Source organism: Leishmania donovani, chromosome 16 (assembly GCF_000227135.1).
Source record: "Leishmania donovani BPK282A1 complete genome, chromosome 16".
NCBI lineage: Eukaryota > Euglenozoa > Kinetoplastea > Trypanosomatida > Trypanosomatidae > Leishmania > Leishmania donovani.
In genome coordinates this window covers 120,481-146,714 of record NC_018243.1, presented here as the reverse complement: position 1 = coordinate 146,714, position 26,234 = coordinate 120,481, and the positions used below count along the sequence as shown (strand labels likewise).

Genomic DNA, 26,234 nt, shown 5'->3' with positions numbered 1-26,234 from the left:
CCACCACGCACACATGCATGCCGGCTTCTTGCACATGTCTGTGGCGACCCACGAATGCATTTTTATACTTGAGATTCTCTGCGGATGTCCAACTCTGTTCTATTGCCCACTGCTGCCGCTGCCATCTGAACCGCCTGCTTCATCCTAACCCTCCCCTCCCGATGTGCATGCGCTTGCTTGTATCGGTGTCTGCGCACGCACACATGCGCCTCCTACCCTTTCGTAGCCCAACGCTTAGAAGGTGTCACGGGCGAAGCGCACCCATTCCACGTGAGCGCCTCCCGCTTCAGTCAACCGAGGAGACAACCACAGCTCTGCGTCACTCGCAGTACATACCGACGCACGTCCACAGTGCAGCCTAAAGAATGGCACCGAAGCACGCACAAAATCAGCGGAAGAATGGCAAGAAGAGGAAGCTGCAGCGGGTGCGCGTCACTAACAAGGCGCTCGAGTCGCGGCAGTTCTCCACTGTTCGCCTCCCACGCACAAGCGAGGTGCCGGCGCAGAAGGCGGATGTGCACTCCATGTACCAGGAGCTGGCGTGTGGGTCTAGTGGTGGCACCGCCGCCGCATCGAGCAAGTCGGCCAGCGCTGCCTCTGCCGCCGCCTCGCCACCTTCTTCCTCCGGCTTCGACCCTATCGCGAATGATGCGATGTTCACGATTGTGACCAAGTCCAAGTACTGGCCACCGCCCTCGCTGGAGGAGCTGCACGCCAAGACCGGCCACGACCACGGCGATGGCTTTGACTCGTACGATAGACGCGAGGACGACAAGAAAGCGCGAAAAGAGCGGGTGAAAGTGGTGAAGGGAGAAGTCAATCACCCGCGTGGCAAGCCACGGCAGAACACCGTAATCCAGCTCTCCGACAGCAGCAGCAGCGATGGCGATGATGGCGAGCACGGCGGCTGCGACACTGAGTAGGCGAATGCAGACTCGGGCTGAAGGCGCAGTAAGGAGAGATAAGTGGTGCAGGCAGGAGAAGAGAGCGGCCGCATGCCGAGGCGCATACTGACGAGGAGCGCCGACGGTGGCCGTTTGAGGCAGCACGGGGGCGATGCACGCTCAGGCACCCTTGCGGCATAGGAGTGTGGAGGAGGGGGTGATGATGGAAGTGGGGAAAGGGCGCATACGCATCCGCGGAGGAGTCTGGCGACGGTGGCGGCGCTATGGACTCCCCTGTATCCTGTCTCTTTCTCGTCTCTGGTGGGCCGCTTTCCTTTGGTCCCTTTCTCTCGCCGCGTCGCGGGGTGCGACTGCATGGGCTTGCGTGTGTGTGGGCGCAAGAGGCATGCTCCCTCCTCTCCACCACACCACTTCCTTTACATTTTTGTCTCGGCTGTGCTCTCGCGTCTGTCTCTAGGCAACGGCAGCGCCGAGGCGACGCCAGCGATGGTGTCCTGTGGCCTTCTGTGGGCGTGCGCGCCGGTGTGTTGAGCACTGTGCCCATTTTTCTATAATGGACTACGATTAAGATAACTCATGGCTCTCTCTTGCCACCCTCCAGCCAGTGCGACGACATGATCGCAAGGAAATCGACAGAACAACGGCAATAAGCAACCCAACCCCAACATTGGGGCAGAATTGCCGTGACGGTAGCTTAGCAGCAGCCGCAGCTGAAGCATGAGCGGAGCGAGGTGAGTATGTGTGTGCGCGCGCGAGGAAACACCTACACGGGGAGCATTTCGTTTTCTGTATCTCCCTGCTCAAGCGAGCAGCTTGCTGGCGCCGCTCACGCGAGAGAGCGGGAGCGTAAAACGAGAGGAAGCGTGGCGCAGTGCGCACGCGCCTTCTGGGGTCGAATACAGGCCGCATCAGCGGTCGTTGAGCAGCGCCACGTGTGTATGTGTGTGTGCTGCATGTCTTTTTCTACCCCCTTCTTCGTTTCTGCGTCTCGATCGCCCACGAGGGCGTTTCGCATTATGTGCTCATGTCTTCGCCTTGTCGGTCTGGTGTGCAGCCGCCCTCCAAGCCGCTCGCTGTGATACATCTCGTCTGAGTCTGTCCCCCCTCCCCCCAACGCCCCTCTCTCTTTACACGCCCCATCCGCCTCACGGATGGATGCCATGCGCGCATGCATGGAGGATGTGAGCCGATGCGCGAACACTGCAGAGCCCGTGCGCGTCCACCAGACACACCGCACACATTTTTCAAACCCGCTTAGGTATGGGACGTGTGCCGGTCGCGAATGCGCGACTGTACCGCCGCTTGGCCGGCGAAGCGCGTCGGCTGGCTCTGCTGCTGGAGGCTGCCGCCACGGCGTTGCAAAACGCGGCGGACTTGTCAGCCCCTCGCTCGACGATAAGTCCTGCAAGCACGTGTGAGTCTGCCGCACCATCGCCACAAGATCACTCTGCTAGCGTGGCAGCCGTATGGAGAGAGTCCGCCGCTATTAGCAATCATCAGCAACACGGCTTCGAGCGCACGGACGCGCACACAAAACGGCACCTGATCACGGCCGCCGCAAGCTCATCCCCTGCGAGCATGGAAGCTGACACCGCCTTTGCTACGGTGCCCGACTCCGACTCAGCCACGCATATTACTTCGTCCGCGGCCGTCTGCTCGGCAACTGCAGAATCGGCCGTGCGCCGGTTCTGTGACTGGGCGGAGGGAGTGGATCGCTCATCGGACATAGGCGGCTGTGCCAGCTTCTCGGCAGTTAGTACTACCTCACCGCTGCCGACAAGCGTCTCTCTGAACTGGCTGCACGCGTGGCTAGCGAGCATGGCGGCTACCGTTGCTGTGACTAGCCGTGATGCCGCTGCGGTATTAGCGCCTGTAGTTCAACCCGTGCAGGCGCATCATTCCCTCACCGGAGGTGCGGCGATGACACGTGAGAGGACAAAACTGCCCACCTCCACATCGGGCAGGCTGAGTGAAGTCGACATGACTTTAGCCAACACGGTTGCCTCTTGCATCGGCCTCCCAAGTCGCTTCCACTGGCCGTCAGCATCACCGAGGACCTCCTTGCTCACCGGTGACACCGCTCGTGGCTACTCAGCAGACCACGGCGGCAGCCACCGCCCAGCGCACGCAGCACTGATGCTATGGCCCACCGCCATGCGCACGAACAGCGGCCATATCGCGCCACGTCCGCCGACATCGTTGAACTCATGTGGCGCAGCTGCTCTGACGGCGCTGCCCGCCGTTGCAACTGCGAAGGAGGTGTTCGCCAAGGCCTCGACACGGGCGCCAACGCCGTCTAACACAGCCACCGACGGCGGTGGAGCGCTTTACTCGACTACGCTGGAGGCCTACACCGTCCTGCTACACACAGCCCGAACGCAGGCGGTGACGCGTGGTACTGACCAGCACAACGCCTTTGCCAGCAGCGAGTCTGCCAAGCAACACAGCAGCCGGCTCGTGCTGTACTGCGGTGATCAGTGCGACGCGCTGCTTGTGCGGGCAGCGCAGCTGCTCGGTATCGCATATGTGCGTGTCACTCAAACAGTTGCGATGAAGCGCGATTTGCCGCTGCCCGAAGCTCACTCGACAGGCACCGCCGCTGCTGGTGATGTGTCGTGCAGCATCTACAATTATGCGGTGGACGTGCGCGAGCTGCAGTCTCGCCTCGTGGAGGACGTTGCAGCGGGCTTGTACCCTCTCATGGTTGTTGGCACATTTGGCTCTAGCCTCAGTGGCTCCGTGGATCCGCTGCTCGTCATGGGTGAGTTCTGCCAGCGATTCGGTGTGTGGTTCCACATTGATGCGAGCCACGGCGGTACCGCTCTGCTCGCGGGCCCCGCTGAGAACGTCGCTCCGCCGGCGCGGCTGCAGCGTGACGCCATTCTTACACAATTCTATGCCGCGGCTTCGCTGGCCGACTCCGTCCTGGTGCCGACTGGCTTGTCGACTGCCGTGCCGTACGCGGCGCTGCCCGTCTCTCCGGCGAGTCGCTTCGCCACCGCGGGCTCCGCGGCACTTTTCTTTGCGCACATTCGCAAGGCTGCCTGGTCCGTCCAGGCCCTCGGGGAGGCACGGCAGCGCACCTTCAACCAGTGGATCACCCCCGGTGTGGTGGAGAGCGACGTCCTGCATGTGTCGCCGCCGTCGCACATGGAGGCGTGGCTATTCGAGCAGCACGTGACGGGTGCGCTGGCGCCGATGCGGTCGTGGTGCGCAAAACCACGCGCATATCTTCAGCCTGTGCCAGCGGCGCCGTTGGCGCTTGCGGAGCGTGTTAGCGCACACCAGCAGTTTGTGCGTGCTGTGCTGCAGGCCGTTCGCGGCGACGGCCGCTTCGACGCCTCGTTAGACGCCGCCGCCTTTGGCATTGTGTGCCTGCGGTGGCTTACGGCGGCGGACGAGGCCACTGTGCGGCTCGCGCGCGCCTGGGCCGAGGTTCTCGCGGAGGCCCACGACACGCCGACCACGTTGCAGGGCAAACATGTGGCCTCAGCGCCCGCGCATCAGTCAGGTTCCCACCGCACGCCCAACGCCGGCGGATCATCTGCAATCGATGTGGAGGGGGGCGGACGCACCGTACCACCGGTGCAGGTGTTCGTGGGGCTGGTGCAGCTACAACGGCGCGTTTGGATCCATGTCTCGTTCGGACCTCTCCTCGACGTGCCTGAGGACGCACCGGCGAGCTTGGTGGCGGCCGGAAAGGGTGCTGCCAGTGTCACTGTACAAGGTGAACCGGTGACTTTCACGAGGATGCGTGCCCTAACCTACGTGCAGCACACCTTGAACAGAGCTGCCTCGCTCGCGCGCACCGGCGGCGCTGCAGACCGCATGCCAGAGGAGTAGTTGGGCCACCATGTGTGTCTCTGTGAAGCCAGCCAGCGTGCGCGCTGCGCTGGGCTTGCGTTAGCACACATCTTCACACATCCCAAGCATGGTTGGGGGCTGGGGCACGAGTAAAGCGAAGCGAAAAAAAAACGAACTGAGGAAACAACAACCAAGCGCGTGTGCCGCAGAACGCACGGACATGGCACCTGGAGGCCGCACTCTCCTACACCCTTCCTCCCGACCATCGCCGTCGCACCCACAAACACGCACGCCACAGGGTCAGAAAAGCAGAAGGGGAGAGAGACAACTGCTTCCTCGCATGCGCTGCGTGACGCACTGCCACCCCTCACAGTGTTGCCTCACTGAGGTACGCAACTAACACACACACGTACTCTTGCTGCCGGTTTGGGGCCTCCCCTGGTGACTGGAGAGACACCGCTTGGCGTGGTGTCCAGTGCGCGGTGCCTCGCTCCGTATGGGGAGACCCAGCAGCAGCCCTCACCCCCATCCCTGCCGAACGCCGCACCACCTCCGGCGGTGACAGGCTCAGGCACCTGCGACGTGGCGAGGTCAGAGCGACGTATCGCTACAGATGTCGGCGGTCAGGTCCTGGCCTGCGTGGCGTCGCGGCGGCATGCGAAGCGGCTGTTGGTGGGTAGAGCTTGGGGCGGGGGCCGTGCTCCCCGACGACCGAGTCGGCGCACTGCTGTACCGTGTGCGTCTACGGCTGCTTCGCACCAGACGACGGGCGCCCGTGGCAGGAGGGGCCGGAGGTGCATGTGTGTCTGTGTGTGTCAGAGGTGGCGGTGTAGGGTGTGGTGTTTGGCCTCGCCTGGTGCACGGTAGAGTGGCAGTCTAACGCTGGCAAAAGGAAAAAAGTGCAGTGTGGACGTTAGATGGTTGTGATGGCGGGTCGCATGACGGCGCATATGCGGGCAGCAGCGGGAGGAATGCACGTTTTCGTTGCTGCACCACGTTGGGGGCATCTCTTTACTTCTGTCCACTGCTCTCTCCGCCTCTCTGCCTATGATGACGCTTTACGGCCACCGCGCACACCCTGTGCGCCTCCCTTCTCCGTACCCGGTCCCCTTCGCGTGCGTGGCGCACACACAGTGCACTCCAGCAGCGTTGAGCGCTGTCCTTTCAGTTTGTCTTTTAAGGTGCACGCCGTGGTCCGTCGGCAGGGTCGTTGGGCAGTTCGCTCGCCCTCTCGGCCATCATTAGACAGCTGGTAACGGCTTTACGGGCTTTCCCTCGAGCAGTCGCGTCGCGACCACAGCCATGTCGCGGGCGGCGGCACTCCGGCGAGCGACTGCCACAACATCTGTGTTTGCAGTGCGCGGCGGGGGTATGATGCCTCTCGTGGCCCGGGTTTCTCTGCTAGTGCCATCCAGAGAGCCTTTTGCTTGCTCGGGGTTGCGTGGCACAGCTGGCGAAACGGCGGGCGCTGCCCGGGATCAGCGACGTGGACTCGTCAACTGCACGCGGGTGCTGTTCTTTGGAAGGAAGCGGATGTTCTCCAAGATCGAAGCTATCACCCTGGACGCGGAGTTTCGAGCGCGCATGAACGACCCTCTCGGCACGACAACGCTGGAGCTGAATTTGCTGGAGGATCCGACGGCCGGCCTCGCCACGGGCCCGGCGGAGGAGCTGACCCCGACCGAGCTGGAGACGCGAGTGCGGGTTCTCGTTTCTGGGTACACACCCTCCCTCTACCGACTCCTGTACACGCCTTTCGTGGATGTGGTGGCGCTGTTGGTGAAAGAGGGGCTGGCTCCGACGGCAGACGCAGAGATTCTGCAGAGCAGCAGCCCAAGCGGCAGCAACAGCGGCAGTGTAGCCACCACCGGTGGAGGTGTGGGCACTGGAACCGTGTCTACCAGCCTCCGACCGGTGCGACCGGAAGAGATCATGGCGCGCTGGTTTACGGATGGACCTGCCACGCTCAAGCTGCCTCACGCCACCGCGGAGGCGATGGGCAAGCGACGATGGAACGCATTTTGCCGCGCACTGGAGGCACACTGGGCCACTTTCGAGGACGTGATGCCACTCACGCGCGTCGTACAGCGCCACAATCTGCGCGAAGAGCTCTATATCCCGCTGTTTCGGCAGCTCGCGATGGAGCTCGTTGACCCGACGAAGCGCGCCTCTGCCGTGGCAACGCTGCCCGGGATTATCTTGAGCCTTGCCAACGGTCGCGCGCCGCGATCGCTGGGGCTGCCCGAGAGTGACACAGAGCGCGTGAGGCTTGTGTCGAATCTGTTTCTCGGGGTGGCGCAGGAGACAGGAAACACGGATCTCGCCTACCTCTCTGTGCAGCTGCTGCGCGCCAACGATCTGCCCACACCTTTCTCAGCGCAGAAGCAGATCACCAACGTGTTTGCGGCCGCCTCCCGCATTGAAACAGATTGGCAGATGCGAGCGACGAGTCTGCTGATCGAGTCGTACCCCAAGTGGCTCGAGTACTATAAGCGTGTGCAGCTTGACAACAAGGTGGCGCTGGAGGCCCTGTCGCGCGGACCGGTGCCGAATACCAGCAACGAGAGCGCCGGGGCGGAAGGGGGTGACGTGACGGCTGCCGCATCACGTGCGCCGAGGAAAGAGTCCTACGCCCTCGACAAACACCACGGCAAGCGATCCAAAGGCCGCACTGCGGACTCTGACATGAATGGCGAGGCAGCCGATAGCTCTCTGGAAGACACCGAAGAGCGGTCGACGGAGCAGTACCGGTACTTTACCAGTCGCCAGCAGGACGATGTCACCCGCGTCACGGCACTCGAAGAGAACATCGAAGCCGCGCTGCGCAGTCGAGCCTCGGAGCTGCGCGAAGTTCCCGTGAATCGCCGTCGCAAGAAAAGCAAGGAGGAGACTGCGCCGGCAGCGGCCAGCAGCTTGGCCTCCGAGGACTCAACGGCGATGCCTGCTTCACCATCTGAACCTCCTCTTAGCCCTTCAAGGTCTTCTCGAGACTCCAACCGTGCCGATCGCAGCAGAGAAGGCGTCGGCGGCGACGCAGGGGTGCAGAGTCTGAGCATGGAGGGTGGAGCTCATCCTAAGGACGAGGTCGCATCATCAAACCCAAAGGGCGCTTCTTCTAGTAAAACGGAGCTGCACACCGACTCCGCTAATCCCCTTGCCCCCCGACGTCGCGGCAAACCTGCGGCATTCAAGCCCGCAGGTGCCTCCCGCGACGGCGGCCGTGGTGCCGCGGCCAAGGTGGACGAGATTGTTGACCTGTAGGGTATCCACACAGTTGTGTCGGCGTTACAGGGAGGGGGTGTAGGCCGGGCGACGGCGCTGTGGGGATGATTGTGTCGGGTTGCTGCTGCCGACGCAGTCGATATCGGCAAAGGGTGACCGGGATGGAAGAGGGTGAGGGAAGGTGCGGGTGCCATGAAGGCACGGTGACGGCGCTGCCATCACCGCTACCCACTAGGTTCTCTTGGATGCTTCAGTCCTCCACGACATAATGCGCAGGTGTGCCAGCATGCTTGCTCCGCCTTGCTTTTCTGATTAACTGTTGCCAGTTCCTTTTGGGGATGCTCTCTTTCTCACACGCGCACACTCCTTTACAACCACGCCCGCACACTGACACGGTGGCGCGGCAGTCACGGCGTTGCACCCACTTCCGTCCCTTTTCTGGGCGCTCGCGCTGCTTCTACTTTCCTTCGCTATCTGCGACGCTGGAGTGTTGCTTTTCGGTGTTTCATGCAGCGATGCGCTAAGCGCGCAACGAAGTGCCCCACCGCCATTCTCCCGATCCAGGTCATCCCTCTGCGTGCGCATCGGGTGAGCACAACCTTACATGAAACCCGTGCATTCATACTCCGCTAAGTATCTCTCCTCCCCAACTCCAACCGCCGTTGCGCCCATCCTCACTCCTCTCCCCGCAAATCACCTCCATCGTTTCTAACACGGATCTGTCTCTGCCCCTCTTGGCACGTGCGCGCGTGCGTGCTCGTCTGCTCTCCTACTCGCCGACTCTTCGCACGCTGTCCACAATGGCGAGCTCCATGGCTGCATGGGACACGGCCAGAAAGTGTGCCGGTTGCATCACCCACGTCGTTCTCTCTGCCCTTCGGCTTGGGCACGAGTGCGTTGGCGTGCTTCGGGTTGTTGGGTGCTGACGACACATAAAAGACAAGAAGCACCATCGTGGCTGTTCACGCATATTTTGCATCCGTACCGTCCTTCTCCAGAGCCGCAGCTGCACAATGTATGTGGGAGGCAGCTGGGTAAGGCAGAAGTCACGGCTGCGTATCTTCTCTCTCCCCCTCCCTCCCTCCCCCTCTTTCTCATTCTCTGTGTGTGTGTGCCTGTGCCGGTCTTGGCACTGCTTCTCTCTCTTTTGCCTCCTCCTCTTCCTCTTCCTGTTCCTGCTGCTGCTCCTTCTCCCCTGTGCTGTTTCTCGGAGCGTGTCGTGCCGAATCTATACCACTCTCGCTATCCGCCTGCCGGCCGCTGCGCTGCGACTTTTTTTTGTTTTTTTTTTTCTCTTGTTTGATCGGTGTTACGCGGCGCGTTTTCGTCTCCCCATCCTCCTCCCCATCCTCCTCCTCCCTTGCCCGTGACACACATATACCCGTGCACGAATGGCACCGGAGAGCGGCCTTGCTCGCTGCTTCCTGCGCCGCCTCCAGCGCGCTACGTTTCTGTTTCTTTCTCTGCTCGTGGCACTCTACGCCACCACTTCCTTGTACTACGTGGTGCGCATCAGCGTGATCGAGAGGCCTGACCTTTTCGATCAGATTGGCAGCAATGTCAAGGGCTTCGCTCAACGGTGGGTGCCTTGGGCTGTGCCCATGAGCGAGCACCTCGCTGCTAGCCCCAGCGCTGCCGAGGCTGGTGCGGCATCGCTTCTCGTCACCTTGCGCGCCAGCTCCCACGAACCGTACACACAGATGTACAAGGTTCTGCGGATCGGCGAGCCTATGACAAGGCAGCGCGTGCGCAACCCTGCCCTTCCGGCGGACGTACCGCTCTGGGACGACGACGGGGAGCGTGCATCCGCGGAGCGCGGTGGCAGCCTTCGCGACGCCGTGCCGTCGCGTCAGCGCTACGTCCTGGACAAGCTTAAGTCGGGCAGGTGCTACATGATACGGCTCAGCTTCTTGGGATCGCCAAGTGTTGGCTTTGACCTGGTGCTCTACCAAGTGCGCCGCTCCAGCGTGCAGAGGTTGCTCAAAGGCAGCATCGAAGTCGCTGGTGCAACGTCTCCGACGGCACGCGGTTGGGCAGAGGAGCCACAGGACACAGAGCTGTTAGTCTTTTCCACCAGTCGTGACAACGCGCTCGAGTTCAGCGTCGAGAAGGACGTGTGGGTAGACAGAGAGGACATCGATGGCATAGCGAGTGGCAGTGATGGCGCCGACGCCACACTGCGGGGCGTCATCCGGACAGCTTCTGGCACCGATGATCCGTTTGTGCCGGTTGTCGAGGTGCGTCCACGCACGCTTTCCATCCCGGTGGATGCCTACCGCGTGCCCATCGTCCGCTTCAACATAGAGCTGGAGCGGCTGAGCTCGTCCTTTCTGCCTCAGATGGCTGTCCCCTTCATGACCTACTTCGTGTGGGTACTCGTCTTTGTGGGGTACCTCGGTATCTACACGCTGGTAAGCAGCGGCATCGCTGGCGGCGAGGAGGCCAAGTAGAACCTTGACTAAGCCGACAGGACCGATAGCGACCCACAGTGGAGGGGTGAGGGTGAGAGTCCTGCGGAGTTCTTAACGGTTGCCTCTCCTTCGCATCTTTCTCTCGCAGCAGCTCGCAGCCACAATGGACACGCCCCACCTCTCGCTCTGCACACCGACGCGCACATACAGCTGCCATCTTCACGAGCTGACACGAACGTGCGTTGGCGAGTCGATGCCGCCTGTAAAGCAGAGGAAGCTGGGAGCAATGTATGAGAGAGGGGGGAGGGAGGGAGGAAGAAGAGGAGAGGGTGAGGCACGGAGAGGTGCGGGTCGGCAGGGGCTCGCCCTCTTCGCCAAGACTGCGTTGTGGCGGGTCTGGGCAACGACCGCGTCAGCGCGACGCGAGCCCGCACACACGCAGTTACATTGGTCGATGCTTCTTTTTTTTTTTTGCAACCCACACCGCAGAAGAACGGAAGCGGAAAGAGGCTTCTTCTCACGTGCACCTCGCGGGTGCAAATAACTGGATGTGTACGTGGGGAGGTGGGCGGGCAGACCCGTTCTCCTCCGTCGTGCGAGGGGCGTGTCTCCTCTTTCTTTCCTCCTCTCTTCGTAACTCAGCATGAGGGGAGCTGAGCCGCTGCAAGCGGCTCTGACTCTACACACATGCATGCACAGCCTTGCTGCCGTTGTCCTCGTCGTCTCGCTGCGAGCTATCCGACTTACTCTCTCCATGACGTATGTCTCAACTTCGACGCGTGAGCGCGGCTTTCGCCGCTGCTCGCCCATACACGCGCCTCTCACCCCCGTGCGCAGCGATTTGTAGGCCGCCCTACCGAAGAGTGGTGATGTGCGGAGAGTACACGCACACACTTCCCTGTAGACTGAACGCCCGCGTAGGCGCGCACACACACAGATAAGCTCACAGACACAGGTGTCCCCCACACATACACACGCACACACACACACCTATCACTAAGTAATACATGGGGCTTTTAGGGCTTCGCAAGTTCATTGACTCGTGTGGGTGCACGCGGTTGCTCCCGGTGCCTCTGAGCGATGCGGAGGCCGCGGAGGAGGTGAAGCGGCGCTTGCGAGTGGAGGGTTGCTACGAGATCACCGGCGAGGACGCTGATGCGGACTCGGGCGCGCTGTACGCCAACAGCGGCGAGAAGAATGAGACAGATGACGTTGACAGAAGAGGGGCGCGCCGGCGCCCTTTAACGTCCTCTTCGCACATGAGCCGTCCGGAGAGCGCAGGGGCTGTCGCGACTGGCAGCTACACGCCGATGGTCGATCACGTGCTGGTTGACATGAACTGTGTTGTGCACTCCTGCTTCCGTCATCAATGTAGCGAGAACAAGCCAAAGAGGCAGCTCATCCAGGAGGTGCTGGAGCGGCTGCGTGTGCTCGTGACGGAGGTGGTGGTGCCGCGCCAGTCGCTCAGCATCTGCTTCGACGGCCCGGCCCCCATTGCTAAACTGCAGACGCAGCGGCTTCGACGGCGCAAGGTTTCCCTTCTCGACACCGGCAGTGTACAGCAGCTCAACACGCTCTCGATCACTGCCGGGTCGCTCTTCATGATTGAGCTCGAGAACGCCATCGCGTCCCAGTTCAAGCTGAACCGCGGCCGCGGCTTTCTTCGCCGTGCGTGCCCGGTGTACCTCTACGGCACTACCGTCATGGGCGAGGGCGAGGCGAAGATATCGCGCGCGCTGGCCTTTCTCGCATACGGCTCAGGTGGCACGGCAGACAGCACCACGCCGCCGCCGCAGGACGAGAAGGCACTGCTATCTCGCAGGGAGCTCGGCAACGCTGGCCGCCGGCGCAGCAGCGTTGGTGGTGGTGGTGGTGGCCGCCATCGGCGCAACGGCAGCGGTGGCAGCCGCGGCGAGCGCGATGGCCGTGATGATGCCGCGACCGCGCCGTATCTGCGGTGCCGTTCAGACGACACGGTCGTGGTGATGGGCGACGACATCGACCTTGTCCTGACATGCCTCGGCGCCACAGCCTTCCACAACTTCAGCATCATCAGTCCGTCCTCTCTGCAGCTTATTCGTGTGTCGGACATCTTGTACCGCTGGCTGAAGGCGACCTCCGCTACCCGCGGCGACACGCCCTTCTCACCATCGCAGCTACCGTCCATCCGCATCGACTTCATTTTCCTTTTCCTGCTCAACGGCGGCGATCACTACACCGGCGCTGGCGAGGTGGCCATGGCCTTGTGGCGGCGCTACCGCTGTGTGCGCGCCACATATCCACACAGCACGCTCGTCTCGCCTAACCTCGACGCCATCGACATCGACTTCCTTGCAGACGTCGTGCAGTCGTCCGAGTACACGGGCTCGTCAAGCATCGAGGTGGGCATGGACCTTCTTCAGTCGGCTCTTTGGTCGCTCCACACGGTCGTCACGGGTGTGTGCCCAGACTACCACTACGTGCCAGCGCCAGCGGCGCCGCAGCTGTGCCACCTACGCGCTGCTGCGGCACACTGCCAGCGAACTAACGCACGCATTTGCCTCCCGAATGCCAAGACGGGCTCGCAGCCTCTGACGCCGCTGGAGACGTACGTGGCTCTCATGCCGACGGAGGCGACTCTGCCGAAGAGCATCGCTGCGGGGTTGCACAGCAAGGCGGCGTATCAGTCTATCCTGAAGACACTGGAGACAAGCAGTGACACGGCTTCGATCGCGCGCGCTGCGAAAGACGCAGTCGAGGTGTCGGCGCCGTGGCTCACGAAGAGCGAGCAGTACCTCCGCCACTTCACATCGCCAGTTCAGCTGAACGTCAATCCGCCGCGGCGACGGGTGAGCCGTCACGAGCAGCATCGCATGCTGGCGACGCACGGCTACATCCAGGTCGAGGACCCTGTCCCAGAGGTGAGGCCAATCAGAATGCCGGAGAATGTGCCCTACTTGAACGTCCCCTACCTCCCCTACACAAAGTACCTCGACTTTTACTGCCCGTTCGACGTGGCGACCGCGCAGCCGCAGAAACCCGATGAAGGCGACCATGCCACCTTGGCGCGCCAAGCGAGCGGCGGCCCCCCTGCGAATGGCGGCTGTCTCACGCACCTGCACGGACGAGCCGTATCCACCCGCCCCTTTCTCTTCTCCGCAGCCGTCACTCCCCAGGACAGAATGCATGCTAACTGTAGCGGCGACGGCACCGTAGGAGATGGCTCAGATGGGGCTGCTGGCGCCGAAGGCCGGTCGGCAGAGCACAAGCGAGTGTACCTCAACCAGGAGGAGGCTGCCGAGGAATTGCGGCAACGCGAGCGCAAGTCCGCTGCAGCGAAGCTGCAGCGTGCTCTTAACATCACCTCTGGCATATTGGAGCGAGGCCAGCACTTCACAACACCACAGCAGCGGCGCATGCAGCGTCGGCTGCACCGGCTGCAGCAGGCTGAATCAGCGGAGCTGCGTGCCATACTGGCGAGGGAGGACCGCAAATACGTGTCGCGTACGGGGAAGACAGACACGCGTGACCTCGAAAGTGAATTAAGGCATTTCATGGGTGATGATGCGTCGCCAGATGAGGTCGCAGCGCTGATGAGCGACGCGGCGGATGAGCATGCTGACGTTGCGGTTGATGTGCGCGGGGCTGGTGTGGTGGCAAGCAGCGGCAAGGTGAGCACAACAAAAAAAAATCTGAAGACCAATAAAGACGTCGCTTCCGCGGCGGAGGCGCTTAGTTCACGAGATTTTACGGTGAACCAGCGGAAGGAATTAAAGACAGGCGCCCACCATGACAGCAGCCACACCAACGCGGGGCGCTACGAGGACGATATGACGGCCTCTACAGTCCCTGCTAAGCAGCGTAAGAGGCGTGCCACGGTGCCCGCCGATGCCGACAGTCACGCGGATGTGGGCAAGGCATCGACTGGTCTGAAGCAGCGCCGGCGCGAGCGTATCGAGAGTTTTGGGGAGGACAGCGCCCGCCAACGCACGCCGTCAGGGACTAAGAAGCGGAGGAGGGTGCAGTACTGAAAGCGCAGCCACACGCGCTCAGTTCGTGTCGTGCGTGTGCCGCTGCGGTGTAGAGCGGTGCATTATGGAGGCATACCGTTTGAACAAGAGGGACTCCACCACCAGCACCGCCACAGCGGCAGCAACCACACCACGTCTGCGGTCTCCTTGCGTTGCACGTGTGCCTGGATATCATAAAGTGTGCACGCGAAAGTCGCGCGATGGGCGCAGTGGGTGAGGGTTTGGGTGGAGCAGCGACGGTAGCGACACACGCAGATACGGATGCTAACGGATTCCTGGGCGCGTTGCTGGGTGAGGATCACACACACACACACACACAACGACAGGATGAGCCGAGAGAGGAGGGTTGAGAGCATGGAGACGGTAGGACCAACATAAAACGCCCTTACTCTCGCCGCTCCGCTCCATATCAACTCGTCCACGACACCCACGCTCTCTCGGATGGTTCATCTGTGCCTCTATGGGGGCCCGTCGCTCTGCGTTCCCTGTGCGCCTCTCTCTGTGTGTGGGTGCGCCGGTGCAGATGATGCCCCCCCCCCCATCCCCCGTAACTGTCGTGCTGGCAAGTCTTCGACGATGACCGAGTGTAATGCAAATACCAAACAGAGGGGCACTACGGAGCTGTCCAAACACCCAAACACATGCGCCACTCGTGCATAGGAAGCCGGGCGTTTTGCCGGCTGCGGATGGACGGAGGAGGGAACCGGGGAGAACGACAGACGTCCATCCGCCGGTCGCAACGCCTCTCGCCCCCTTCCCTTCTCCGTCTTTGCGCTTTTTGTGAAGCGAGCGAGCGATTTGCGGGGGCGTGAGGGGCGGAAGGAAAGGAAAGGAAAGAGGCGGGGGGTGGTGCGGCTTACGAGTCCTAGATGCCTCTTCGTGTGAGCTCGTTGCGGAGTGGGGCACATCGTGGTATCCCGCCGCTGTAACCGTCGTGTGCGCTTGCGAAGAAGTAGCACCTCCCAACTGTGCGTCTCTCTTTCAGAGAGACGCACGTCTGAACGCTTCGCGGACGATATTCGCCGTGCGCCTCTGGGGTAGGCGATTTTGTGTGATATGCACACTTGAGCATGGCGTTGCCTTCTTCCGGTCTCGTTCTACTGCTGCTCTGTCTATTTCTCGCCCTTCCTCGCCCTCTTGTATCCGTGCAGTGGTGCTCTTGTTCTCCTTTTCATTCGCTTGCGTCTCTGCTGAAGGGCGCGCATACACCACTGCAACGCCCTCGAGCCACGCCTTTCGTTCACGCGTGTGTGTGTAGGCTGCCCCCTCTCCACCTCACTTCACTCCTCCTCCCTCGAACAGCGAAGATATTTCGCGAAATTATCACTCTCTGGCCGCCACGCCCCACCTCCTCTCCCCCATCGACCTCCTCACATACGCGACTTGTCACAGATACAGTCGTCCGTATCGACGCACCACACGCACGCAGGCAGTGGCACGCTGATACACCATTACGCGCGCTCAGCCATAGGACAAGCAGACAGACGACGGAAACAAAGAGTCCGACGAAGGCACGTTTTGGGTGCGCACACGTGCCGCAAATACGCCACTGGTGACCACCACCTTCTCCCGCGTCCGCATCTGCTGTCGCGGGAACCCACTCGTGCTCTGCATCTAGCTTCTTCGCGTACGAAACACCCAGCCCCGCGCGCGCGGCACTCGCCCAGCACGTTTTTTTTTTTTTTGGCTTTTCTGCCTTTGCAACGCAGAACGAACACACGCAGGTAAGCGCACCCGCTGATATCAGCGGAGGGCATCTCATTCGTGCGTCGGGTGTATCGCGTGTGCATCCTTCTCCGCTTGACGCCTACGCCATCTTCATGGAGCCCGCCACGGGTTGCAAGAGCGGTGGCAAGGGCAAGGGCGTCAAGTCCTCGGCGCACAGCAAAACACCTGCCGCGGCGCCACCTGACGCCTCGGACAATTTCGCTACTGGTGCTGCTGCGGTGCCCGCGACGTCACCCCACGCGACCGCTGCGGCACTGCGAAAGAAGAAATCGACTCTGAAGAAGGCGCCGACGGCCGCGCTGGCACGAAAGACGAAGGAGAGGTCCAGGGAAAGGTCGTTGAGCACCCCCGCTCCGACGCCTCCGTTGCCAAGCTCACCGCTCTCCGCCAAACGGAAGAAGAGGAAGTCTGCAGAAAGTCTGGTGGGCAGCGAGGCGCAGCTGGCGCCGTCGGAGGCGGCCCCGGCACCAAAGCCGGAGGTCGATGCGGATTCGGTAGAGCAGTCACCGCAGCAGCAACCGGAGCCGCAGGCGGATGTAGTGGGCATGGATGAGAATGATCTGCAGCAGCAGCGTGCGCTGCCACCGGAGGACAGCGACGACGGCAGCTGCGATGCCGACGGTTTCGACAACGGCGCCTCGGCGCGTGTGGTGATGCCGGTGACGTCGCTGGCTGGAAAGCGGCATACAAGACTGATCATAGTGCCAGGGGCCGCGAACGGCTCTGGTGCCGCGGCACCTCCGAGCAGCGGGCTTGGCAACGGCCGCCGCGCGGGTGCGGTGGCCAGTATCTCCATTGGCAGTAGCGGCGGCAGTCACCATCACGGAGACTGCACCTTGCGCTACCGCACGGACCTCGACAAGCAGGTAATACACTTCATGTTCGAGCGCTACCAGCAGGAGCAGACGCATCCGACGACCTCTGCAGCAGCGTCGTCACCGCTGTCGACTACCAACGCCGGCGCCGCCGAAGGGACGAGTGCGCGGGTGGACGAGACACCTCTCACGAGCAGGGGCACCGGTACCGCAATGCAGGCAGCCGGCGCTGCTGCGGCCACCTCCGCCTCCCAGGTGCGCGCGCGACGCATCAATGTTGAGGAGATCTGCGTTGTTGCTAATGGCGAGGGCGAGGACAAGAACATTGGCCTCGGGGATTGGCACTTCTTCTGGATGCATGTAAGACGCGTCCGCCACACGATCTGCTCCAGCTCCTTCAGGTGGCAGGAGCAGCAGATCATCAACCACTTCCCCGATCACGCGGAGCTGACCCGAAAGGACCTCATGTACAAGAACATCAAGCGCTACTTGCGAGAGCACCAAGCGGACAACTACGCCCGGCTGACACTGCACACCGCCACCGATTGGGTCTCGGCATCGGCCCTCGCCGCCGATGCCGAGGGCGCAGCAGGCCCGTCCGCGTTCGCGTTCGCTGGCGGTGAGCACAGGCCGCCGTTATCTGTCAAGTCGTTCTGCTTTGCCGACAGCGTCCCGCTGACGTACAACATTCCAAACGACATGAACATGTTCAAGGAGAAGTTCCAGCGGCGGCGCGGCACGCAGTGGATTGTGAAGCCGACGTCGCGGTCACAGGGCAAGGGCATCTTCATCATTGACGACGTCCGCTCCCTGCAGCGGTGGATGTCTGAGAAAAAGGAGTCGGATAACATGGCCTCCTTCCTGGCCACTAGCCCCTCTAACCGAGCTAACTGGGTCGCGCCGTCGGTCCTGCAGCAACAGCGCGCCGCAGTTCTGAGTAGCATAGAGTCAGCACCGGGTACAGCGAGCGGCGGCAACGGATGCTCGCTGGCGAGCCCGACCTCCCCTCGCTTCAACGCCACCAGCGCAGTGACGTCTCAAACCCCAGCCGGCGCCGGCGGCAGCGGCGGTGGGTTGCTCGGCTCGTACATTATCAGCCGCTACATCTCCAACCCGCTGCTGATCGGTGGCAAGAAGTTTGACCTGCGCCTGTACGTTCTCGTCACGTCCTACAAGCCTCTCGTGGCGTACCTGCACGAAGACGGCTTTGCCCGATTCTGCGCGACGCGATACGCTGGCAGCAGCCTGGCCCAGGAGGACCTCGGCTCCCACCTAACGAACGTCGCCTTGCAGAAAGGAGACGAGCATTACAACACCTCGCACGGTGGCAAGTGGTCTTTCCAGAACTTGTTCCTGTACGTGCAGAAGGGCTACGGCCCGTACACGGCGGAGGGCATGATCAAGAACATCCAGTTTCTCATCTACCACTCGCTCAAGGCGGTGGAGCCGGTAATGTTCAACGACAAGCACTCGTACGAGCTCTACGGCTACGACATCCTCATCGACGACCACATCAACCCCCACTTGATCGAAGTAAACGCGTCGCCGTCCATGTCGACGACGACGTTGTCGGACCGGCTGCTCAAGGAGCAGGTGCTGAATGATACCATGAAGATAGTCTTTCCTCCTGGATACCCGGCGAGCAATAAGGGGATGCCATACTGGGAGTACCGTCTTCGCACCGACCTGACGACGCGGCAACAGACGGGCTTCAGGCTGTTGCAGTTCTAGGCCACACAGCTGGCATTCTTACCTTGTGTGTGATGCGTGCGCGTCGGAGGATGCGGGGTGGCTGCGACTTAGCAGCCGATTCCACTGGCCGACCTCGGAGCACGACTATCGGTGAATTTGGGACTTTCTATCTATATCTCTCTCTATATATGTGTGTGTGTGTGCGTGTGCGTGGTTGTCGTCGGGGTAATGAGGCACACGTTGTCGCTGCACGCATCTCTGGTTTTCAAGGATCGTTCCTGTGCTTCTCGTGGCTTGCTTTGCTCCGCACGACCATGCGTGGGTCGCACGTCAGTACCGCACAGCTGATCGACGCTCTCCTTTCCTGCACAGGAAGGCAAGGGAAGCCGCAGAACGGCGCAGGCAGCGGGCGTTCCAGTGTCTCCGCGCGTGCGTCCGCCTGCTTCTCGTGCTACGCGATGACCGCCCGCATGGGTGATTGCGCGCACACGCGGTAAGTGGGGCGGGAGAAGACAACGAACAAGTGTAGAGAGAGAGTGCCCGCCATATACACGGATCCGCCGTCAACGCCGTGTCGCCGTGCTTGGTCCGTTGTGTGGTCGTACACACACCCGCACGCCCACTGCCCTTCTTCTGTCTTGTCTCACCATCCCTTTCCACGCTTTCTTCTCTCCCTGCATGCCTGTCTGTTTCTCCACGTCTGCCACGAAGGTCGTCCTCTGGTCCAGGCCTGACAGAACACAGCAGCTGCGCTCCCTCACCCGCTACGCTCCACCTATCACCGAGGCGCATTGACACACGCACACATTTTTCACCTCCATCACCGGCGCCGTGCTAGCAACGAAAAGCGTTGCGCTACGTTTTTCGCTGAGGCGTCTTCGTCGCTGCCCTTCCACGTGCTCCCGTCGCGTGTGCCGTTGTCTCCGTGTGCCTGACCGGCCACAGCGCCACTACGAGGAGACGTGGTGGCAGACAACACCGTGTAAGCGGGACGTCCTTTACCTTTTTTCTTTCTCGCCTCTCTCGCACGTTCAGTTCCACGCGCGATCGCCATTACATCTTTTCGTGTGCCCTCTGCCGGTTGTTCCCTGGGAATTCCCGAATAGCCAGCGAAATAACCGCCACTTCGCTTAAAGAAGGGCAACACGCACGCTCACTGGCACCTGCGCACGCACACGTGCATTGCTGGCCCAGCGTATAGCGGCAATCCGCTGCTGCAGCATAAGGCGGCGCGGGGTTGTCTTTGTTTCTTTTTCTTATTGCATGTACTGGTGCCGCGTCACGCCACGCACGGTGGCCCTATCGCGATTTCAGGCCCTCCCTCCTCTGTCTCTCTCACTGGTCTCCGCACAGTCTTCCTCCGCCCCTTTTCTGTTCTTACGTTCTGCAGTCGTTGCATGTCGACCACCTCTGCGTCTGCGTCTTTCATCACCAGCAGCCCCGCCATCACGCCATCACACACACACACACGCGCGCGCGCACAACTCTCCTTCTTGCTGTTCTTTACTGTTTGCGCACTCGCTTGATGGCCGCGTGCTTCGCGTGTCCTCATCATCTCCAAACTACATCGCCCTCTTCTGCCGTGGGCTTCTCCTCCATACTCTTGCCGGCTGTGTGCATTCGTGCGTGTGCGTGTCGCGAAGTGCTCACAGCGCCTCCGGGGTCGCACTGGCTCCGCATCCGCAAGCGGCAACACCACACGAAAACCAAACGAAAAGGGAAGTCCCCTCTACCTCTCGCCTTTTGTAGCTCTCTCTCTCTCCCTCCGCCCCCGCCCCCCTCTCTCCCTTTTGACTCGCACCCCTTCCGCCGGAGATCGTCGGCTTTGGTGCTTCCGGCCAGCGAACCTCTATCGATCGATCCCGCGCACTGTCTTGTCTTGTCTCTCCAACGCTCTGCTCCTCGCTGAGCTCCCCTCGCCTTCCCTTCCTCCGTCTCGTCTGTGTCTTCTCTTCTTCCGTCCACGAACATGCTCTCGAACCGTTTTGACGTCGGCCGCATAGAAACGTAAGACGTCGTGCACGTGTGCATTTTTTTTTTTGCCTGTGTAGGCACGTTCGAGCGTGTGCCTCTGCCCCTGATCCCTCCTCGTCCTTTCTGTATCCCTCTCCGCTCGCCGCGGTGAGAGTGAACACGTCGCGCCGTTGCTTGCGGCGTTTTGTTGGCGACGCTCAACGCCGTGCCGCCCCCTCCCCCCTTTACCTTCTTTTCTCGTAGTTGCCGTCTCGTAGGAGCTGTTCCTTCACGTGCACTGTGCCTTGCCTGGAGCATCAGTCGCACTCATGCGCTAGTCGGTGCGCATCGCAAATAGTGCGCATTCTAGTAGCAGTGGACTCCTGTCCCGTTAGCAGTAGACTGTATGGGCCTCACGTAGCGGTGCTCGGGACGACGCCGGATACGTGCGCCACCTCTTCAGCCGTTGTGTGTGTGTGTGTGTCTGCCCTTCAGCGGCAGCAGCACTTGTGCCCTCATTCGTTTTTGTTTTGTGTTGTGCCCGCATTTGCTCTTCCTCCGCCTCTGCTTGGTCTCGCATGCGCGACTACTTGCTCAGCTTCTCATTTTATTGTGTGCCGTATCCTGTGCGTACCAGTCGGACCGAATCCCCGCCTCCGCTCAGCTGCCCGTCCCTGCGATATACTCCTCGCATTCTGCGTCTCTGGTATGGCCTGCGACTCTCGCCTCCGCTCCCGCTTCTCACCCAGCGACGCTCCTCCAGACACGCTAGCGGTCGATGCGATCGACAGCTGTTTCTCCCATGCTGTCACACTTCTCATGGAAGCGCAGCGTGCTTGTGCTTTCTGGCGTTGGTGCCGTCTCTACGCGCGTGAGGCACAGCGATGGGGCGGGAGTGCGTCGGTGCCGTTTGCTTTATCCGTGCATCTCGCTCGCCAGTAGCATGTCATGTCACCTAACCTCGACGCGTAAGCTGTTCGGCCACTGGGGGATTTCAAAATCAGGGCTGACGACTACGGACGGCCAGAACCCAACAGCAGCAACGTGCGCGGACTCCAGCGCAACGGAATCGGACACTTCTTTGACCGCTGCACAGGTATCTGCGCTGACAAGCGAAGCTCAGCAGCTCCGCCAGCAGGTGAGCGATCTCAAGGGGGCCCTAGAGAATAGCCAAGAAGCTCTCAAGCAGCTCTTAATCTTGTCCGCGTCGAAGACGCCGCATCCAGCGTGGGGAGCCGCCGCAGCGGCACATGCGTCGGCACCCGCGGCTACTACCGCCTCTTCTTCAGTGCCATCTCTGGATGGCCATCAGCACCGACAAGGCACCTGCTGTGTTGTGCGCACGAGCGAGGAGCTCATGAGCGCCCTGCGCGGACACGGCAGCGAGCGCACCTCGCTCACGGTGCTGCTGAACGGGAAGCTGTTCATCCTCGACCCCTACGCCCCTGTTGTAGTCAACCGAACACGTGTGTCCATTGTAGGAAATAACGCTATCATCATTGGGCGAATCGCTGTGAAAGGCCGCGGCGCGCTGCTGTCCGCCTCGGATGTCTTCTTCCTGGAACTAGGCGACATGCAGCTCCGGAGCGTGAGCCGTGACGGTGGCGACGAGGTCTCCACTACTGCTGCTGCTGCTGAGGCGACGGCGCCGCTCTTGATCAACCCAAGGGGCCGAAAGGAGAAGGGTGCTACCGAGTTTCTCATGCCGGTCGTCAGTGCCACCGTTGGCGCCGGTGTACACCTGGACCGCTGCACGCTGAGCAGCGGCCGAGATGGCGTCTACCTGGGCATGGGCAGCCACTGCACCCTCAACCGCGTACGTATCGTGAACTGCATCCGCGGGTTGTATGAGGGTGTTGGCTGCCGTACCTCAATGCTGTCGGCGTGCACGTTCCAGTCCAATCGGTATCATATGGTGCTGCTGGGGCCCAACAACGCTGAACGAGCCGCGCGGGTGTTCTGCGGAGCGTCGGGCACTCGCACTGCGGCGGTGGCGAGCCCGAGCGCTGCAGCGGACACGGAGGGGCCAGCTTACTCGGTGGTGTTCACGAGCGCTGCCTCGGCTGCAGACGTCCTCGCGCCCGGTTTCACCAGCGACGGTGCCATTGCGACGCAGCAGACGAAGGCACAGGTGGTGCTTCAGCATTGCCCTATCACAGACGTTTACAGCGACTGCTGGTGCGACGGGGCCAAGGTGGAGCTGTCTGCGCAAGACGCGACGGCCGGGCTCAGTGACCCTCTCTTCTAAGCCGTGCCTGCGGACGCACACTCGAACCGGCATGATCATGTGGTCGAGGGAGGCTTCTGCATGTCTGCACAGATGTGTAGGGGAGCTGCCACGACACACGCGGGTGTCTTTGGTGGCTTGCGTCGATTGTTTGCCTGCTAGTGCTGCTGCTGCTGCTGCTACTGTTGGCGCTGGCTGTCCACGACGAACGCCGCCCCCGGTCGGAAGAAACGAAGGCAGATCAGCGACGAAGAACGTAGCGCATCCTTCGCAGGGAGCCTCTTCCCTCTTCCCTCTTTCCGTCTTCGCAGGCGTGGTGCAGCTGCTGGTCTGTGGAGGCCCGTCCTGCGCACGCACCCTCCCTCCTTCCGCCATCTCTCTCGTGCGCCCTTGGGCCTGCAGCGCGACATGCGGAGGCAGGAAGGCTGACGGCATCGCAGGCGTCGACTCCGCCGTCAGTGTCTTCCACCATTCCCTTCCACTCCCCTCGTCGTGCCATGGAGGTGCTGACACCGCCTTTGCACTTTCAAACGTGTTTATCTCGGCGGTTTCTCCGCGTCGCCCTCCCACCCTCCTTCGCCCCCTCCCCCGCTCCTTCCTCGCGTGCGGCTGGCAGACATTCACACCCGCGCGCACACACAAGCACACACAACGAAAACGCATCGATCGGGAGGCTTGGTGCGTGCCTCTGCCTTACGGACTTGCTGCTCCCTCTGCGCATCCCCCTCCCCCTCCTCTATCCCTCTCTGCCGCTGGCTTCACTGACCTTGATGGAGAACATCGGCGCCGATCGTTTTCTGGTGCTCTCCGGCGAGTTTCCGGGCGAGGGCGTGTGGTGCTGGGCCAGAACGTACACGGAGCTTGTCGAGTGCGTGCGGAGTGCCTGGGGCTCCGATTTCAGGCCCGTCTTCAAGTACAAGCTACCATGCATCCTAACCGACGCGAACGCTCACACTCGCCGCGAGGTAGCTGAAGAGAAGCCACCGCCGCAAGAGGCGGCACTCATCGAGGAGGCAGTGAGCGCCGGTCTTTCGGCGTCCACCCCACGCAAGACTCGCCCCTCTACGTGCCTCGTAGTGCTGAACGATGCGGACGACTTTCACTTATGGAGACGTGGCGGGGCGTATGTGTCGGCGGCAGACACGACAGCTTCTCTCGCTGCAAAGACCAGGGATGTGCGAGGCGACTTCGTCCACCATCACGGGTCACCCGCGGGCTCGGCTGAGGAGATAATGCACACGGTAGCGCACCATATGGACTACCATCGGCTCGCCTCGGAGGCACGCACCGCAGATGCGAGTGCCACCGCCACTGCGACCGCGACGACTGCTGCCGCGCGCGAGGAGGGCCACAAAGAGCGCGTGTGGAATCCGTGTCCGCTCACCTCGACTCTCTACGCATTTCGCTCTGGTGCGCCGACCACGGGCTTCCTCAACGCACCGCAGCGGCAGTGCAACGGCAGCAGCGTATCTAGCGAGAGAGTCCGCACGCGAGCCAGTCCGCCGGTGCGGCGCGCCGACGCCGACGTCATTCAAGTTCCGCTGCAGTGCATCCTGGACCCGGCCCTCATCCTTCGGCTCAATGTGACGGTGGTGTTGCGGCACAGCGCCGCGCCGGCGGAGGTGGTTCTCTTTTCCAGCCACACACCATCCGGTCAAGGCAGTCTTCCTTGGGGTGCTCTGTGCGTCAAGGCTCGGAACGCGTGGGGGGTGCACGCGCCCCAGTTCCGCTACGTCGACCTCACCAACGGTGTCACGCAACTGCTCATCAACCACGTCAACGACTACCGCGCATGGTGGCAGCAGATGCGGCTGACGAACTGCGAGCTCTTGGTCGTGGAGCAGGCACCGTCGGTGACGAGCGGCTCCGCGTTTGCATCTGCGGAGGCGCAGACGGCGATCGGCCGCTACTACAAGGAAGAATGGCCGGTGGAGCGGTACTCCTCTTCGAAGAATGTGGTGGAGCTCGTGCGTGAGTTGAAGGCGCTTGAGCGGGAGGAGAGGATGGCGGCTGTGCAGAGGCTTGGAAGAGCGGTGAAGGCGCCGGTCAACGGCGCCCTCACCGCCTCCACAAGGGCTGCAACGCCGCGACGACCCACCCATACGTCATGTGATTCCCCAAAGATCGACGCAGCATCGGCACCCTCTAGCGAGACGGCAGCCGTAGCATCAATGCCAACGCTAGCGGAATCGCGGACCCTCGACCCGTATCGTCCACTGCTGCTTCAGAAGCCGCAGAAGCCCCTTTTGACGACATCAACCCCGAGCCACGGCCTGTGCTGCTCCACGCCTCCCACGGTATTATCCACCGCTACCACACCCTCGCGCGCACCATTGACGATAGAAGAGAAGATCGATGAGGAGATGCGGTGCAGTTTGCTGAACGCTGAACGCTACGCGCGGCTGATCAACTTCGTCTCACCGGAGCACCCTGACACTGTTGCTGTCTCCAGTGGCAGTGACCCGGAGCTCAGGGCGTCCAGTGAGCGCGTGACGAGGTCTCCTGGGGACGCAGAAACGCCGCTGAGACGATCCCGGCAGTGGCTGTTTGCAAAACTGACTTCACCGGAGCCCAAGGCAGTGGCTGCGAAGGCCACGACGGGCCACGCCAATGGACAGGCGCGCACGCCTTCGACTGCCGCTTGTAAGGATGCCGCCGGGGCGGCTGCCACCGCAAACGGGGTCTCTCACTTGAGTGTGGCGGCCATGAACGAGCCTATGCTCGATGCACATGTGCGGGCGCGGTTGCACAACGCGTTGCTCTCCCATCACTTTCGCACGCACTTGGCCTACCCGGTCAGCGCACGGGGGATCGGGGCGACGCCGATATGGTAGCAGGCAGGCATTCGCTGCCTTCTCTGACGCCGAGGTGGTCGTTCTCTCTATCCCTCCTCTTTCTCTCTCTTGATCTGAAGCTTTAAAAGTGTTTCTTTTCGGAAACGACAGCAGCTCGGGTTGCGCCACGCTCCCTTTCCATGTACAGTTCGTCATCACTCTTCCTTGCCTTCTCGCTGTCTTCGCCTCCCCCCCCCCCGCACACGCGCCCTTTCGCGTGTTGACGTACGTGGGCTTCTCGATGTTTCCTTTCGTTGTTGAGCTTTCCCCTTCTTTGCTTCGAGCGTGCCGCTTGGCGCGTGGACGTCAAGGACTCCCACGTGCATGCGCCAGCGGAGAGTGCCGAGATGCACACAGACAAGACAAAACCCTCTCGTGTCTTTCCGTTGCACCTTTACTGGATCTCTCGGTACTGTCACGGCAGCATCGGCTTTGGATGATGGGAGCAGTGCACAAGCGCGCACACGCGCACATGCGCCTCTCTTCAGCCGTCTTCTTAACTTCCTTTTTGCTTCTGTGGATGCGCAGTGTCGCAGTTGTGGGCCTTGGCCTGTCCATCTGCGTGTCTGCGTTGCACCGCCTACGGTGGAGAGCCTCCGCCAGTGAGGTGATGGGGGGGGGCTGCGACGGCAT

At 61.7% G+C, this 26,234-nt stretch overlaps 8 protein-coding genes across 8 annotated transcripts; all 8 read left to right on the top strand.

Annotated features, from left to right (window-relative positions):
• Positions 1-365: 365 nt before the first annotated feature.
• Positions 366-923, top strand: LDBPK_160440 (hypothetical protein, conserved; the record flags this gene model as incomplete). Its single annotated transcript, XM_003859684.1, has 1 exon — positions 366-923. The coding sequence occupies one exon, from the start codon at positions 366-368 to the stop codon at positions 921-923; it is 558 nt and encodes a 185-aa protein (XP_003859732.1).
• A 2,118-nt stretch (positions 924-3,041) lies between these two features.
• On the top strand, positions 3,042-4,748 carry LDBPK_160430 (hypothetical protein, conserved; the record flags this gene model as incomplete). The annotated part of the gene is made up of 1 exon (XM_003859683.1): positions 3,042-4,748. One exon carries the CDS (start codon positions 3,042-3,044, stop codon positions 4,746-4,748), a length of 1,707 nt encoding a protein of 568 aa, XP_003859731.1.
• Positions 4,749-6,242: 1,494 nt separating this feature from the next.
• On the top strand, positions 6,243-7,970 carry LDBPK_160420 (hypothetical protein, conserved; the record flags this gene model as incomplete). The annotated part of the gene is made up of 1 exon (XM_003859682.1): positions 6,243-7,970. The coding sequence occupies one exon, from the start codon at positions 6,243-6,245 to the stop codon at positions 7,968-7,970; it is 1,728 nt and encodes a 575-aa protein (XP_003859730.1).
• A 1,352-nt stretch (positions 7,971-9,322) lies between these two features.
• Positions 9,323-10,381, top strand: LDBPK_160410 (hypothetical protein, conserved; the record flags this gene model as incomplete). The annotated part of the gene is made up of 1 exon (XM_003859681.1): positions 9,323-10,381. The coding sequence occupies one exon, from the start codon at positions 9,323-9,325 to the stop codon at positions 10,379-10,381; it is 1,059 nt and encodes a 352-aa protein (XP_003859729.1).
• A 968-nt stretch (positions 10,382-11,349) lies between these two features.
• Positions 11,350-14,352, top strand: LDBPK_160400 (hypothetical protein, conserved; the record flags this gene model as incomplete). Its single annotated transcript, XM_003859680.1, has 1 exon — positions 11,350-14,352. The coding sequence occupies one exon, from the start codon at positions 11,350-11,352 to the stop codon at positions 14,350-14,352; it is 3,003 nt and encodes a 1,000-aa protein (XP_003859728.1).
• Positions 14,353-16,172: 1,820 nt separating this feature from the next.
• LDBPK_160390 (tubulin tyrosine ligase, putative) lies at positions 16,173-18,626 on the top strand (the record flags this gene model as incomplete). The annotated part of the gene is made up of 1 exon (XM_003859679.1): positions 16,173-18,626. The coding sequence occupies one exon, from the start codon at positions 16,173-16,175 to the stop codon at positions 18,624-18,626; it is 2,454 nt and encodes an 817-aa protein (XP_003859727.1).
• A 2,716-nt stretch (positions 18,627-21,342) lies between these two features.
• Positions 21,343-22,788, top strand: LDBPK_160380 (hypothetical protein, conserved; the record flags this gene model as incomplete). Its single annotated transcript, XM_003859678.1, has 1 exon — positions 21,343-22,788. One exon carries the CDS (start codon positions 21,343-21,345, stop codon positions 22,786-22,788), a length of 1,446 nt encoding a protein of 481 aa, XP_003859726.1.
• A 749-nt stretch (positions 22,789-23,537) lies between these two features.
• On the top strand, positions 23,538-25,601 carry LDBPK_160370 (hypothetical protein, conserved; the record flags this gene model as incomplete). The annotated part of the gene is made up of 1 exon (XM_003859677.1): positions 23,538-25,601. One exon carries the CDS (start codon positions 23,538-23,540, stop codon positions 25,599-25,601), a length of 2,064 nt encoding a protein of 687 aa, XP_003859725.1.
• Positions 25,602-26,234: the final 633 nt, after the last annotated feature.